We start from the raw sequence: 14,798 nt of genomic DNA, 5'->3' as shown, positions 1-14,798 counted from the left end.
GTTCTAGTTTCATTTCACAATCCAACCCAAAACAAAACCTGACATTTAAATACGATCGTATCGTATATGATAACGTATATGATGTATGAAATTTTAAAAAGTAGATGTATCGTGTTAATCTTCCAAGAACGTCTTACTTATCGACATGGGAACAATTGACCCAATTCATACAATAAGCTGTACTTTTAGTGATAAAATGCGGCGAAACGATGAATCGATGGTAAGAATAGGGGTTGTATTCTGGCGCGAGACCGGCGGTGGGGGGGTGCGCGCGCTGCCGTCGCATAGCGGGGGTTCAAACTACGACACGCTCGCCATTACTTGCAGCACTGCGGAACTAAACACGCTACTCCACAGCCCTCCGATATCCGCTACTACGGAACTTGACACGCAAACATCGTATTCGTGTCGAACTCGGTGAGTAACTTATATATTTATACGGATATGGAAGTGAGACTTGACAACTTTATACTTAGTTTTCACTGCTTATTATTTGTTTTTAAATTCAAGAATTTCGTTAAATTTGAAAATATTGCAAGAGTTAATATAAGTTATGAGTACAAAAGTTTGTCGACTGTTTTGCGAGATTGTTTTATGTGCGCGCTGTGCAATATTATGTTTATATTAATAAATTGTTTGTTTGCAATAGGATTTGCCATTTATATATTTATATTGCCTCATTATTTACCTTATCTTGATTTGTTCCCTGTCACTGGTGTGCTCCCGCTTTAATGTTATCATTTATTACAAAAGTTTGGTGTTTAATTTTTTTAATTTAGCATAAAGAGATACGGATACAAATTAAGGGATGAACGTGACTAAATTTAGAAATTATTAAAGACTTGACCGCCTGGGATTTGATATAGTTTTTAACCTACTACTGAATGAATATAAAACAACTTAAGACATTTAATAGTTTCATCAATAATGTGGTAAATTACGACATACATATTTTTAAAGGAAATATATCCTGTATACAATATGAATGACATACAAAAGGATTTCTTAAAAGAATATTTATATTATAACATAAATTAAAATCGGTCATGACTGAACTTCGTCGATTTGATATTTAGAATAGACATGAACTGGGACGAATTTGTTTCGTTTCAATAGCCTTCCATGATAGTGAATAAATACGCCCAGTATGAATTATAAAGACTCAAACCTAAAAAATACTTAAAACATATGATGAATTCCAACATTAATAGAAGCTAGCTGTGCAGTATCCCGATGATACGTTCTGGTATTCCTTTGCATAATTTGTAATGTTTTTATAATCTTGTTGCAACTTATTGGGAAGGGTTTTTTTTGTGGACTTCATTTTACTATCAGATTTATGGCGACTTTGCTATATAAAAATATCTTTGTCACGTTTGCACTGTATCGAAATGAAGCACAGTCGTAGCGTATAATGATTTTTCAAATATCTAATTCATTTAAAAATATCTTGTTACCTAAGTTTGGAACAAATAGTAAAGCCGTAAATCCCAACAACATTCATCTGTCAGTAAATGCCTTTATAATTGTACTTTGATACGAAAAGAATAGGGAAACTTTACAGCTTAGCAAAAATTGGGTGCGGTTCCAACTATTACTGCTATGTTCATAAAATAATGCGTTACATCCTTTGAATTATTCTCTTTTATGTGTTACTGTAAATGAGATGGGCGATTTAGACGGACTGATAAATTCGTAAATATACCTATTCACACAACGCACAGGAACGTCACTCGTTTTATTTTGAATTTAAGCGGGTTGTAATTGAGACAAAACGAATGCTGAAGTGATGTACATATTTTATAAAACTTTCTCCCATTTTTGTGATATTTCTCTGGAAATTTATGTTTTTGATAAAGTGAACGTGACTAAAGCCTTTGGTGTCCATTTCCACATTGTTTCAGTAAATATAGTTGAAGTTAAAATTTAATTTGTAATATTTCGGTATCACATATTTGTTTGGAATGATTTAAAATGTTTTTTTTTTGTTTGTTAAAAGTCTTTGACTAATAAGCGATATATAATTGCAAACATTAATGAAGGTCACAGTGAAAATCGAGTTTAATTATGAAACATTAAAATTATAAAAAAAGTTGAGCATATTTTCATATTTTCTGTTGTTACTTACTTTTGTGTAATGAAATAAAATATTTCTAAATTCATTGCAAAAAAGCAATTGTAATATTAGGACCAGATAGTTAATAAGATAAGCTTTACATTTTTTGAAAATAAAAGTTTGTATAATTTTTTATGCTTTCAATATATAATATTTTCATCTTGCAAACAAAAGCAAAATTTTCGATTAAAAAAAGTTAACCGAATGCATTGCCCACAAATTTCCGCTCAAATATCATAGAAAATAAAAACATAAAGTGAAGAAAATAAGCTTCAATACACGGAAATAGCTGAAAGCTAATCCAGTCCAATTGACTTTGGACTTTGCTTGTTTTGTATTCGGCTATATTCATTTGAATCACCAGGGGGAAGCACATGGAGGTCAGCTGCCCGCACCTCCCCTGGGGACGCCCTTGTTCGCTAACCATTCATAAATTATAGGAGAGTTGTATAGTCTTTTATATGCTGACTTTATAACCTTGACGATCGTCTAGTCTTACATAACCTAAGGTTAAGGTCTACTGCTATTCTTACCATTTTTTGACGTTAAGTTGCAATAAAAAAATATATGTTTAAATAAATATCAACATTATGAAATGCTGTATTTGAAAGCAGCGATAAAGGGTTTAATAAATAATAAATTTTACGCAATACAAAACTAACATTGCTTATAATTGAAAATAAAGGCAATTATTAAAAAAATAAAAAGCGACGACGAAACAAGACAATTTAAGAAAATGCAAAAAAGAATATTTTTACACCAGTAGTATACCTATATTAGTATACCTAATCTTCTATGTTATAATCGAATGCAAAATTTTTGGTAAACCAACAGTTATGCCTTTATGAGCACAGTGATACAGACATTGGATTCATTATACTAATTAAAAGCGATATCCTAATTTTGCTATTGGTTAATGCGTAAGTTTATGTAAGTATGTGGTTGTTAACCACGATGAAACTTTCAGATCGATGTTAACGAAATTCGAAAAGCATTTGGAATAGCAATAAAGCTTGAATTACTATTAGTCCAATTTATACTCTTATTTTCTAAACACTAGAAGCGCATAGATAATTTTTTAAATAGGCTAATGTTGCCACAGGGATATTTTAGATTGTTATTGTTTTAAACAAAATAAAACAAATCTCCAAAAGTTACATACTGAGAAATCAAACATTATAGAAGTATAAATTTGTATAAAATAAATTGAGAATATTTATTTTATATATACATTTTTAACTTTGTCCTCAATTTGAAAGTTATAAAATATACAGTCTTCATTTAATCTGTACGATTAGTAAGCTGACATTGTTTTCTTATAATAAATAGCTGTTACATATTCATATTATTATAAACACAATAATTAAAGCTCAAAACCTGCACGAATTATATACAGATATATCTTATATAAGTATACGTAGTTTTAAGGATTTGCATACTGTGGTCTCTAATGTATAACTTATTATTTATAATATTAAAAAGTTTTATTAAAGCATAAATAAAAGAAACAAACGCCCATGACATCTCTTACGCCCACAGTAATATATTTTACAAGCGCTAGAAAACTTTTCATAGTAGTTTAACAATTCTCAAAATAATTTTACATTGTTTAATAATTCTTACACAGAAGCTATTTTAATCTGAGCTAAGATCTATATTATATGTTTAAATGGAATCATATTAACCTAGCAGGTCGCTTTAAAGCTTTAACCTAGTGTAAAATTTTCTTTAAAAGTCAGTTTTTGTCATTGATTACTCAGTCAATATTAAACTTTGTTTTAGCTTTACCAGCCCTCTAACTAACTATTGCTCTTATAAAGATGTTCTAAAATATGGAATATTCATAAAGTGGATTTTTAAAATACATGATCGTTATTTACTCGGTAGGAATGACATTTAAGATATTTGTATATAGCTATGAGTATATTATTGTAGGTAAATGAAAATAAACAAGTGAACTTCTCCAGAATGAGACGTTCAATTGAATATACGTACTTTATCGCGGATGTTTAAAAACTTCACTTTAATATTCAAATACGCATTTTCTCTTTATTTTTAGACCAAAAAATTTCGAGGTCACTCTAAGTATATTTTAATAAACGAACGTCACGTCAGTATTTTGTTATTCGACAGAGGTATGTTAAAATTGTATTAAAAAAAATATTATTGCTTTGTAATGTAAGGTACTCTAACAAATTTTTACAAAGGTAAGCTAGAGTTGACAACCACACTGTGTTTGGCGTTAGTAAACATCGCTTTTAGACAAAGTTTTTCTATTGCAAACTAGAACATCTCTGGCGTACTTACATATATTAATTTGCATAACCTGCTTTTACAATTTTAGCCTTATAAAATAACATAATTCTGAGCTCATAAACTTTTAAAGTTTTTATTTTATAGAACTAGTGTTTCATCAAAGATATTACAACTCTTTATCAATATTATATTTAAATAGAGTTCTAAATTGTCTGAACAGAAATTTCGTGTTCGTTAAAAGCCTTAAAGAAAAAAATACTCATGATTTATACTTTATTCAAACAAAAACATATTACTTCGTAATTTTGTGTTGTGTATTTACTTAAAGAGAATAATGGAACATGCCATTCAAGATGCTCACTGACCTGTTTTCTTTATTATTAAGGTTTACTGTTTGAGACGGAGTAATAAAATTTTAATAGAACATTGAAATTTATTCATTGCCTTGTAGTTGATGGATACTCCGTCGAAGTTTGATTACATACACATGAGATTATCTTGGGTTTCGAGGCCACGAGCTGTGTGGCATTATAAGTAATCCGAGAGCCGTTCGCATTTCAAGTCTACTTTTCAGTATTTATTTATCACACTTTTTTAACCTGACCTCATTGTAATAAAATAACTTTAACGAATTACTTGAGAAAACAAATATTTATTTGTTACGTTCAGATTTGTTTTGTATTCGCCAATTTCTAACAGAGTTTTAGCAACACATCATATTAATTACCAAAGCTACGATTAAGCTCAAATTCAATATGTTTTATACATTATATAATGATTGCATATAACGTACCTACATACGGCGTTGAATGAAGCAAACACTTTACTAAATCCACTTTTCAGTTAAGTAATTGTGTACGTGTAAATTAAGCAAAACCATGGCTAGGCATTCAACACAAAAATATAAGGCATAATCTTAAAAAAAGATTAAACAAAATTACACATCACGGAATCCACCTTCAACACGGATTGCTGACGGGGATGGCGTTTACAATATCGTATCGATTCTGGGTGCAGGGGCGGGGGCTGACCTTCGAGCGTCCGGCCGACGGCAAAGCTCCTCATTTCGACCTTGACTCCTGCCTACAGTCCCCGCCTACCCTCACAACAACAAGCTCTTATAGATATCATTTCACCCTCTGCCCCTTATACGGTGACTGTTTATTTTGTACGCTCTCTATTAAACTTTTGAATTTTATCAATTTTAGAATTATTTTTTTCGTTTACTAATTTAGAAAATATTTTTCTCTTCTATAAAAGAGTTCAAAGGAAAAACTTAAAATTTAATATTGAGTTAAAGTTCTTAAAAAAAAATTGAAAAGTCTGTTGTATATGTTTAGAGTGGTTATTAATTTATCTGTAAGTTATAATTATTTGCAATTACAATTATAAAAGCACGCAGAGAATCATACATTTCGCGCAGGTAAACAAATGGTTCAAAATGGCGGACTTTCGTTTCTTTAGATCTCTTCACTTTTTCACTATTCTCCCATAAAAGCAAACACAAATAAGAACTGTGACATTTATTTAAAAAACCATAAAGAGGAACCTATGTGGGAATTTAATATTATCGTAATACTTTTGTTAGCTTGAAAACGTTCGTATCTGCTTGTACCGCATACATTGTTTCATTTCTCCTAATAAAAAGAAAATTTTATAAGGTCGTGTGCTATATTCCAAGAGTGTGGTAAAATGTCAATGTCAATTTTTCAAGGTGTATCGATTACAGTTTCTACATCATATCGAATGTATAACATTGAGGCATCTCATGAATTCTTAAAACACTTTAAGGATTAAATTATTTATATGTTACGTCAGTTATATGCATTTCTAGTTTATTTAAGTATTTATATCGACATAGCGTTACAGTAAATTTGATTTATACTCAATGTTCGTTTCTATTATCAAAATACGATACTTTTTTCAGTATTCAGTCTAAATGTACAGTTGGAATCAACTCCCACACAAAGCTAGTATTGATTTATAATAAAATAAATTACTATGTTATTTTATATCACTTTTGTATGATTTGTTATCAAAATGACAAAAGTAGTGAATAATTTCTGTTTAATATATATATATATATATATATTTACATAAACTAATCGCAAACTATCCTTGACCGACTCACAAGTCACATTGAAATTTATGCGCTCTTTTGATTCGCTCTTTCCATTTTAAAGCTCTTCTATTCACTCGGAAACTATATACTTAACGAGCTTTAAATCAAATTACTTGAATCAAACTTCAACTGCACATATTTGTTAATTTGCTCAGAGTTTATAATTCATAAAGTTCGATGACTTTACAAAGAAATAATATTATATTGTGCTATAATATTAGTTTATGGAAAATACTTGATGTTTTCCTCTAATTTTCTCAGAAAGTAGGTCAGTCGCCGTGTTCGTCTAAGGTACAATTTGCAATCTGTTGAAACGTGTCATAAATTCGGGTCTTGCGGTTTTGGATCAATACTCGTTGGGGAGTGGAACACGTACTCAACTTAATAAGATATTAACATAACTACGTAATTGTTGTCCTAACAGCTGTTGTATTAATAGTAAAAGTGTTAAGGTCATACAAAAACAATGAGTTTTAAAATATACATAAATATAAATTGAAAATATCTCTCGTACGCGAAATAGTTGTAAGACAAAAATAAAAGCGATCGAAAATGAACAGTGGAAGGTAAAAGTGATAGTAGCACGTGAAACCAAAAATAGAAACTTTTCGTATTCACAATGTATTTCCGTTGACCCAGAACTTCCAGAGAATTGGGTAATACATATATAGTAAACTCACGTAAACGTGAGTTTCCAATATATGTAATACCCAATTCTCTGGAAGTTCCGGGTCAATATGTGACATGTTTATAGGTAAAAATAATAAAAAATGTTTACTTTTTTTAAGGAGTATTAATACATTTAATTATTTAAATAAATGTTCGTATACTGATAAGCGTCCATAAATCTTATGGTAAGATAAGTCTTCCGCAGCCTTAAAGTCTCGATGACCTGAATAATTGGATTACTACTTATTTTGATTTTATGTTATTTTGTTCGTACTTAAGTAATGTATGCGTAATTTTTTCCCCTTTCTAAAAAAGCGACTTACGACTCATGTTATTGATACTGATAATAGTAGGTATATTAAGGTATTTTATAAAGTTAACTTTTAGGTTTTGGTGATGTCATCCGATTTTTCATGTTACACTGTCTATATTAAATTATATAAAAACATAAAAACTTTTTTTCAGAATTGGGAATTCAAGTTCACTGAAAGCGATGGGATTTATTATACAGTTTTCATCGCTTTAGTATTGGGTAAGTTAACATTCGCGAAATTAACATATGACAGAGTGTGTTTCTAATGAATACGCTCAACATTCTTTTGAATTTCCATTTCAATTTCGAGGTCCATTTAAATTTCTTTTGAGTTTCTTTCCCAGTTTTTTATGTCATTTAGCGAGAACACTAGTAAAAGCGAAGCACTTAGCCGTTCGTGGTTAATATTTTGAGAAATTGTTTTAAAAATATTAAGTAGTACTAGAAATTTTAATAAAACTCCAACGACTCAGTCTTGTTTTCAGGTTAATGAACGTAGTCAATATTTAAATCATTGAATAAATCTTGAAAGTCAGTTTCATTAACAATACAAAACTACGTGATAGTGTGATTGTTTTAAATTTAAGCTGTAATTATACCACATACATTACCCCGACAATAAATTAACTTTAGACACTTAAATTCCAATAACCAAAATTTAAAACAATAATTATAATGACACCTTCATTTCGTAATTATCAAATTATATGTAAGACTTCTTTATTCTTGAAGTTGGTAAGCTGTTTATTATGTTGCAGCGTGTATGTAAATTAATTAATTAATCATAAAAATTCCTTCACAAGCTACTTTTTTATTATGAATATTTTTTTACATAAATAAACTCCCAGAACTCTAATTGTGTACAAAATAAATGCCGTGGTAAGCGCTTGAGTTTGTTTGCGTGGTATTTTGCCGTGAAGTTGGAATAGATAGAAAACATCAAGTGCTCCTTTGTCAATAATGGTCTGCAAGATAAATTATTCCACGTACTATGTTTTCCGCGTACTATTAATTTTTTTTTTATAGGAGTGATTTATTTCTTTCTAAGACTTAATTCAGGAAGTCATATCATATCTACAGGGCAAGTATGCCTTCTCGAGTCATCAGCGCCCGCGGAGCGGCAAGCGGTGGTGAGGTGAGCGTAGCGGATAGTCCGTTTGCTACCTTCGAGTCACTGACCCAGGCTGCAGTCATTGCCGTCATCGGAATCGCTATTGTTGTATCCAACCTTCTTATCATAGCGTCCTTTCTTAATTTTAAAGGTATATTTTTGTGGTAGAACTTAAGTTTAAGCTATGAGAAGTTAGATTATTGTTTCTTAGATTTTGATAAGCGTATGATAAATTTGAACTAAAATATTTTCAGGACTCTCCAACGAAGTCATAAATTATTATCTACTATCTTTGGCTGTAGCTGATCTATTATGTGGACTATTCGTGGTACCGCTTTCTGTGTACCCAGCAATAACTGGTCGATGGATGTTTGGAGACCTGATGTGTCGCTTGGCGGGTTACGTGGAAGTCACACTGTGGTCCGTGTCCGTGTATACGTTCATGTGGATCTCAGTGGACCGGTACCTGGCCGTGCGGAAACCTCTCCGATATGAGACGGTTAGTGCGACGGTAGTTATCCCTTTCTTTATTACTTTTCGTCCTCCACAATCTGGGCGCTCTGGTTCTACTGACGTCAGGAGCTTGTTCAAGACGCTTAACATCACGTCTCCATCAAAATATACAGTTAGTTGTTAAAGTTATATAGGACTAGAGATTTTATTCTGTTGTCTTTCTTGAACTTACGCCTTTTTCTAATGACTCTTACTCTTACTACTAGTTTTGTTTTTCCTATTGCTAATTAAACTTTATTATCTTTGAAGCTTTTGATATGACAGCTAATATTAATATCTTGAATCAGATAAAAAAGAAAGTTTTAACAATAGTTTTTCTCTCCATAAGAACCATATTCATTAAATGCATTTTATAGGCTCTTACAAAAGCAGCCACAGCATTAACATTTTTCAAACATTGATGGAGAAATCGGATGTATTTGTCATGAACATTGAATTTTTTTGCACGAACAGTAATACTTTTATGAATAGTATAATTTTAACGTTCACATACATAGCCTTGCATGTTACTAAATAAATTATTTTGAAATGTAATCTTTAATGGTGATTTTTTAAACATAGTCATCTAGAGCCAGAATGTCATCATAAGCACTATCAGCACCAACATGCGTCGTCGAAAATTAAGTTCACTGATCCTTTATGTTTTCGTAATATAGTTATGATAATAATAATGGAATAATATTAACATTTAGAGCTTTGTGGAGTACGCAGTTTTATATCTTAGCATGTTGATTCGCATGGAAATACTTTAAAGAAATGCTGTAAACATGCCCTTGTACGTTACTACTGGAATACTTAAGCTATGGTTACATCAATTGCCTTAATGTTGGATATGTGCTAGACGCTTAAAGTATTTTTAATAATAAAAATAAAATAACAGAAACAAGAATATAAAATCGATTTTCTTTACATCACGCGTTATGTAAATATTATTCTATATTTAAGGATGACGGATAACAGTTAATTTACAGTAAATTCATGTTTTCCAATACGATCTAAAACCTGTTACCGTCAAATGAAAGTACAGCTCCGTAACAAGAAGAGTGGCAATAAATTTCCTATTATTGGGTATTTCTGTGGCTTCGAAGCCATTAAATTAATCATATAGGGCTTTAAGCCTCAGAATCAATCTTAAAGAGAAGAGGAAGAGGAATCACTCTGTATTAATAATAATTTAAATTAATCTATTAGTATTTTTTTATTACTCACGCGAATTGTGCAAAAAAGGGATTAGCAGCTAATATTAAAAAAAAAACGGTTCGGAAAAACTTTTTAAAAATATAGAAGTAACAGAGGATGGATGCTCTTGTACTTTATTGATTATAAAGAGTGAGTTAAGTATATCTTATATTTCATTTATAACGCACAATGAACAATTGATGACGCATCACACTTGACACTATTCATACAACACCATATTGTATTTGAAACTAATATATTACCTTGTAATAGGTACAAACTCGCACACGTAGCCAATGTTGGATGGTGTTCACCTGGATATCAGCTGCGATGCTCTGTTGTCCTCCGTTACTCGGATACAAAAAGGACGCTAATTTTGATAAGGAAACTCTGATATGCATGCTCGACTGGGGTACAACTTACGCTTATACCGCCACTTTGAGTATTTTGGTGTTGGGTCCGAGCGTTATATCTATAGTATACAACTACTTCTACATATTCTCAATGAAGAGGAAACTGCACAGCGGAGCGCCGATTCACGACAAGGAGTATGCAACTGCTTTGGCTGAAAACCTAGCCAATCCTAGCCATTGGATGAGTTTCATTCTCGTCTCTGTATTTTGGCTTAGCTGGGCTCCCTACGCCGGTGTGAGGTTTTATGAGTACTTCACCGATCAGGAGCTTAAAATTCCGATGTTACATTTTGGCGTAGTGTGGCTAGGCATTCTTAATTCGTTTTGGAAAATTATAATTCTATTATCCTTAAGCCCTCAGTTTCGACTGGCTTTAAGAATATTATGCTTGACTGCATGCTGTCGTACCAAGGGACGCCTGCAAGCCGAGCTGATTGGCATGGACAATGATGATTAGTATTTAAAGAAAATCATAAAAATATTGTCAAAAAAAACTCTTAATATTTTATTATAGAAAAATATTAAACTCATACCTAAAACAAGTGATATAGTGACATTTTAATGGAGGGTTTATAGTTATCTGCTCAATATATTTCATCTCTGTTGTGTAGATACATTAAAATATTTTCTATTATTATTCGGTTTATAATAATGAATTTTCTCAACGTTATGTAAATCTTAATTAGTGTAGAAAAAACGACAACAATAATCACTACAAATGTCATTCCTCTAGTTAAGGTATTAGATAAATCAATAATTGAATCTATTTACACTTGTTCACTGTTTTCGCTTAATACATTCAACTTTATATAGTCATTTAAATAGGTTTTATTTTTGACAATAATACAATTATTCGTTTGTCCAAGATACGCAATAAAGTGCTCATATCATTTTTATAATTGTTAACACTAGATATAGTTATTAAGTGATTATATTCTAAATTTATTTTATATTATAGATATAGATTATGGTTTGATGTAGTGGGAAACAAAATTTTATAGAATATTTTTATAATTAACTGCGGTCTATAGTCTTTAGATATATTTAAATATTTTTGATGTAGTTTGCATAGTGAAGGACGAGTAAGTCGCTGGGATTATTGCTATTTAACTTAGTTCGTAACGGCCAGCTAACTTAAAACATAGCCAATTATGGTAAGATCTAAGACCGGAGCCTACTAAGGTGGAGCGTGATTTATTTTTGTGGCCAGCATTTTGACGCACATGAATCATACTTCGATAATTTAATATGAAATATATATTTTGTATCTGGTGTATATATTGTACGTAAAAATTGTATTTATATATGTATATAGTTATATATTTTCAATTTTTTTTTAATCGTATATTTTGATTTCATCTATAATTTTGTATATACGGTGAATGCTTAAAACGCACTTTCTTTTACACATACACTAATTTAATATCCTAGCATTTTTGTTATTCTTTATTGTACTTTTGCTTTATACAATTCATCGCTATGACGCAGTCTTCAAGCTACGGCGGCCTTAAAAATAAATAAAAAAATGCTGAGAAATCTCATTTTAAAATACTCAAAACTTAATGAAGTTCAATTTCGATAAGTATGACAATAAATGATAATTCAATTTAAATGATAAAAATATTTAAATGTAAGAGAAAAAACATGCAGTTACTTAAAGGCGAATTCATTGAAAAAAAGGTTTTATATTTATTAATATATTATTATTATATATTAAAAAAAAACGCATTTACAGTTACTGTATACATTTTTATAAGATATTTATTGTTAAAACCATCAATATGTTAAGTAAATACAAGGACTATCTATTTTAATTTATTATTTACTGTAAAATCAATACTGAATCATGTTACAGACATTCTTGCATAGAGGTTTTATGTTGTTACGATTTCCCTAGATCTGTAAGTTTGTACGAATTCAAGAGTACCGTTACAAGTGATTGTAATTATATAAATATACCAATCACTTGTAATTCAAATTAATATTGAACAATATTGTTAAAGCGTTTAAAGAATTTCAGTAATTACTTTAATTTAATCAAATAGTTCTTAGTTGTTAAATTAAAAAAGAGCGAATTCTTTGATCTGCTATTCGCAATAGTTTTCTCTGTATTATTATTTATTATTTAGTTATATCGAACAATTTCTCTAGCTGAAATATTCATTATCCTCCATTAACTACTGTCAATTTAAAACAGAAATTATGCGATTATATAATTTTAAAATTTTGATTACCGTACAAAATACTTCAATAGCTGTTTATATAAATACTTAGCGACTAAGTAAAAGTTGTTAAATAATTCTATTTGAATATCTTAAATATTCGTAATAATTTTTAATGTTGTAATTAATGAAGCTGAATAGGTAGTTAAAGTGTACTTACTTTAAATTAAATTAGTTAGAACTATATTAGAGTAAGTACGTTTCATTAATCGTATTTAATATAAATTTATTTATTGCTTGTAAATTGCCCAAGCATGGTGTGAACTGTGTATAGTTTTGTAGTATATTGATTTTTAGAGATAAATATGCGATGATCGCGGTACGTATCCGTTGTGACCTCAAATTAATATTAGTGTTGCAATTTACAAATGATCGAACAAAAAAATATTTATGTGTTCTTTTAGGTGAAAAACTGTTAACATCGAAGTTACTGTTTATTTTTTCTTAGATTATTACTACGTTTAACTCGCTTCGTTTGTCTTACTGTGATTGTTGTAAAATAAGTTTTTAAAACAGATTGCGTAAGAGATGCTCTTCTTAGACCCAAGAACGACAATTAATGCTTTTATACATAAATCGTTATGTAATATCCAAAGAACTACGATTGGAAGTCTTGACGATGTTTCTGACAATTTTGTCGATGTATAATACGGTCAGCAATAATTTAAATTCTAAATACAATTGCCTATTAGATAATAAATTCCCGTCTAGAAGTTTCTTGTTAACTAACAAAATAAAATATTCTATTAACTAAAAATGTATGGTAACTTTAGTGTAAACAATGTATATTATTTTGTGCCTCGATTTATGTGTAGGTTTAAAACATTTATAGTTATTCATAATTACATTGTTGTAACATAATTTAAACATTAATTTTGTTATTTTTTGCTTACATGACCATTTAAAGGATTGATAACTACGAAGTAAATATAAATATCTTTGCATATTTGAAAGAATATTATACAAAATTACTAAATGAAATCTTGGAACTGAAGTTTTTCGAAGGTAATTAAATGTATTAAAAAAATAAGTGGTAATTAGTCATTGATGATTTTTTTTCGTCAAATTTGGACATTAATTTTTATAAAGGATATGTTATATAATTACTTCAATTAATAATTATTATACGACAAGTTAAGTAAATGTTAAATATTTATATTTATTACGTTTCTGTGCCTTATTGAATTTTCAAGCATTTTTGAAATCAAAAAGCAGTTGTTACCTTTTTCTGTTATACGGTAAATTGTAGTAGATTATTATGAACCGACTACTAAACTTACCGTTCATAGAGAAATGTCACTTGAATTGATAAGTTCTTTGTGTTTAACAAAACGTTTTTCCTGAGGTAACTGTCGGTTGCCACAGAATTACTGCCATTAAAACACCTTAGCTCGCCGCGGTTACAAGATAAGTAAAAAAAAAAACAGATATTTTTGTATGATGTGACTGTAATTTAAAATTAAGTCGTGCTAATTCGTTATAAATTAAATTGCCAACATATTATATAGATGTATGTTAGTGCAGTTTCTTTTTGATAAGTAGAAGACGGGTAGCTTTTATTTTTTAAATAGTATAAGATAAAATTTTAATACGGATTGTAATGCAAAGCAGTTTGGGTCTATGTGCGGTAAAAATCTATTGAAAGAGTGAAAAACGATAACAATGTTATGTAGTGTTATGTTTCAATACTTGTAGTGTATAAATGTTTCAGATACACTCTATAATTGAAAGTGCAAATACACAACATTGTTGTCGCTTTCTCGTAAAAAGATAAAGGGTATTTTCTCAAGTCTGAATCGACGCGGTCACAACTGACTGGTAGACATGTACGTGTTGTACAAGTTTGCATTGTCAAAACTGATAGTTTGTTGTATTTATCATTCA

The 14,798-nt window shown here is 30.0% G+C and overlaps 1 protein-coding gene across 2 annotated transcripts; it reads left to right on the top strand.

Moving 5' to 3' along the window:
• Window positions 1-328: 328 nt before the first annotated feature.
• Window positions 329-11,431, top strand: LOC116777783 (G-protein coupled receptor 52). 2 transcript variants are annotated; one of them, XM_032671493.2, is made up of 5 exons: window positions 329-417; window positions 7,629-7,695; window positions 8,557-8,738; window positions 8,842-9,086; window positions 10,553-11,431. In XM_032671493.2, exons 3-5 carry the CDS (start codon window positions 8,564-8,566, stop codon window positions 11,147-11,149), a joined length of 1,017 nt encoding a protein of 338 aa, XP_032527384.1. In that variant the 5' UTR covers window positions 329-417; window positions 7,629-7,695; window positions 8,557-8,563; the 3' UTR covers window positions 11,150-11,431. The 2 variants fall into 2 exon arrangements, with proteins under 2 accessions (XP_032527384.1, XP_032527383.1); XM_032671492.2 differs by having other exon boundaries at window positions 8,842-9,098.
• Window positions 11,432-14,798: the final 3,367 nt, after the last annotated feature.

This window comes from Danaus plexippus, chromosome Z (assembly GCF_018135715.1).
Source record: "Danaus plexippus chromosome Z, MEX_DaPlex, whole genome shotgun sequence".
NCBI classification, from domain to species: Eukaryota; Metazoa; Arthropoda; class Insecta; order Lepidoptera; family Nymphalidae; genus Danaus; species Danaus plexippus.
Note: the sequence above shows the minus strand (reverse complement) of the source record. Positions and strands in the feature narration are given on the sequence as shown.

Bases quoted from the DNA above. Each gene is read 5' to 3' on its own strand.
- LOC116777783 (XM_032671492.2), top strand. From the start codon at position 8,564: ATGCCTTCTCGAGTCATCAGCGCCCGCGGAGCGGCAAGCGGTGGTGAG. The intron at 8,739-8,841 runs GTATATTTTTGT...AAATATTTTCAG, and splicing joins GTCCTTTCTTAATTTTAAAG to GACTCTCCAACGAAGTCATA. The intron at 9,099-10,552 runs GTAGTTATCCCT...ACCTTGTAATAG, and splicing joins ATGAGACGGTTAGTGCGACG to GTACAAACTCGCACACGTAG.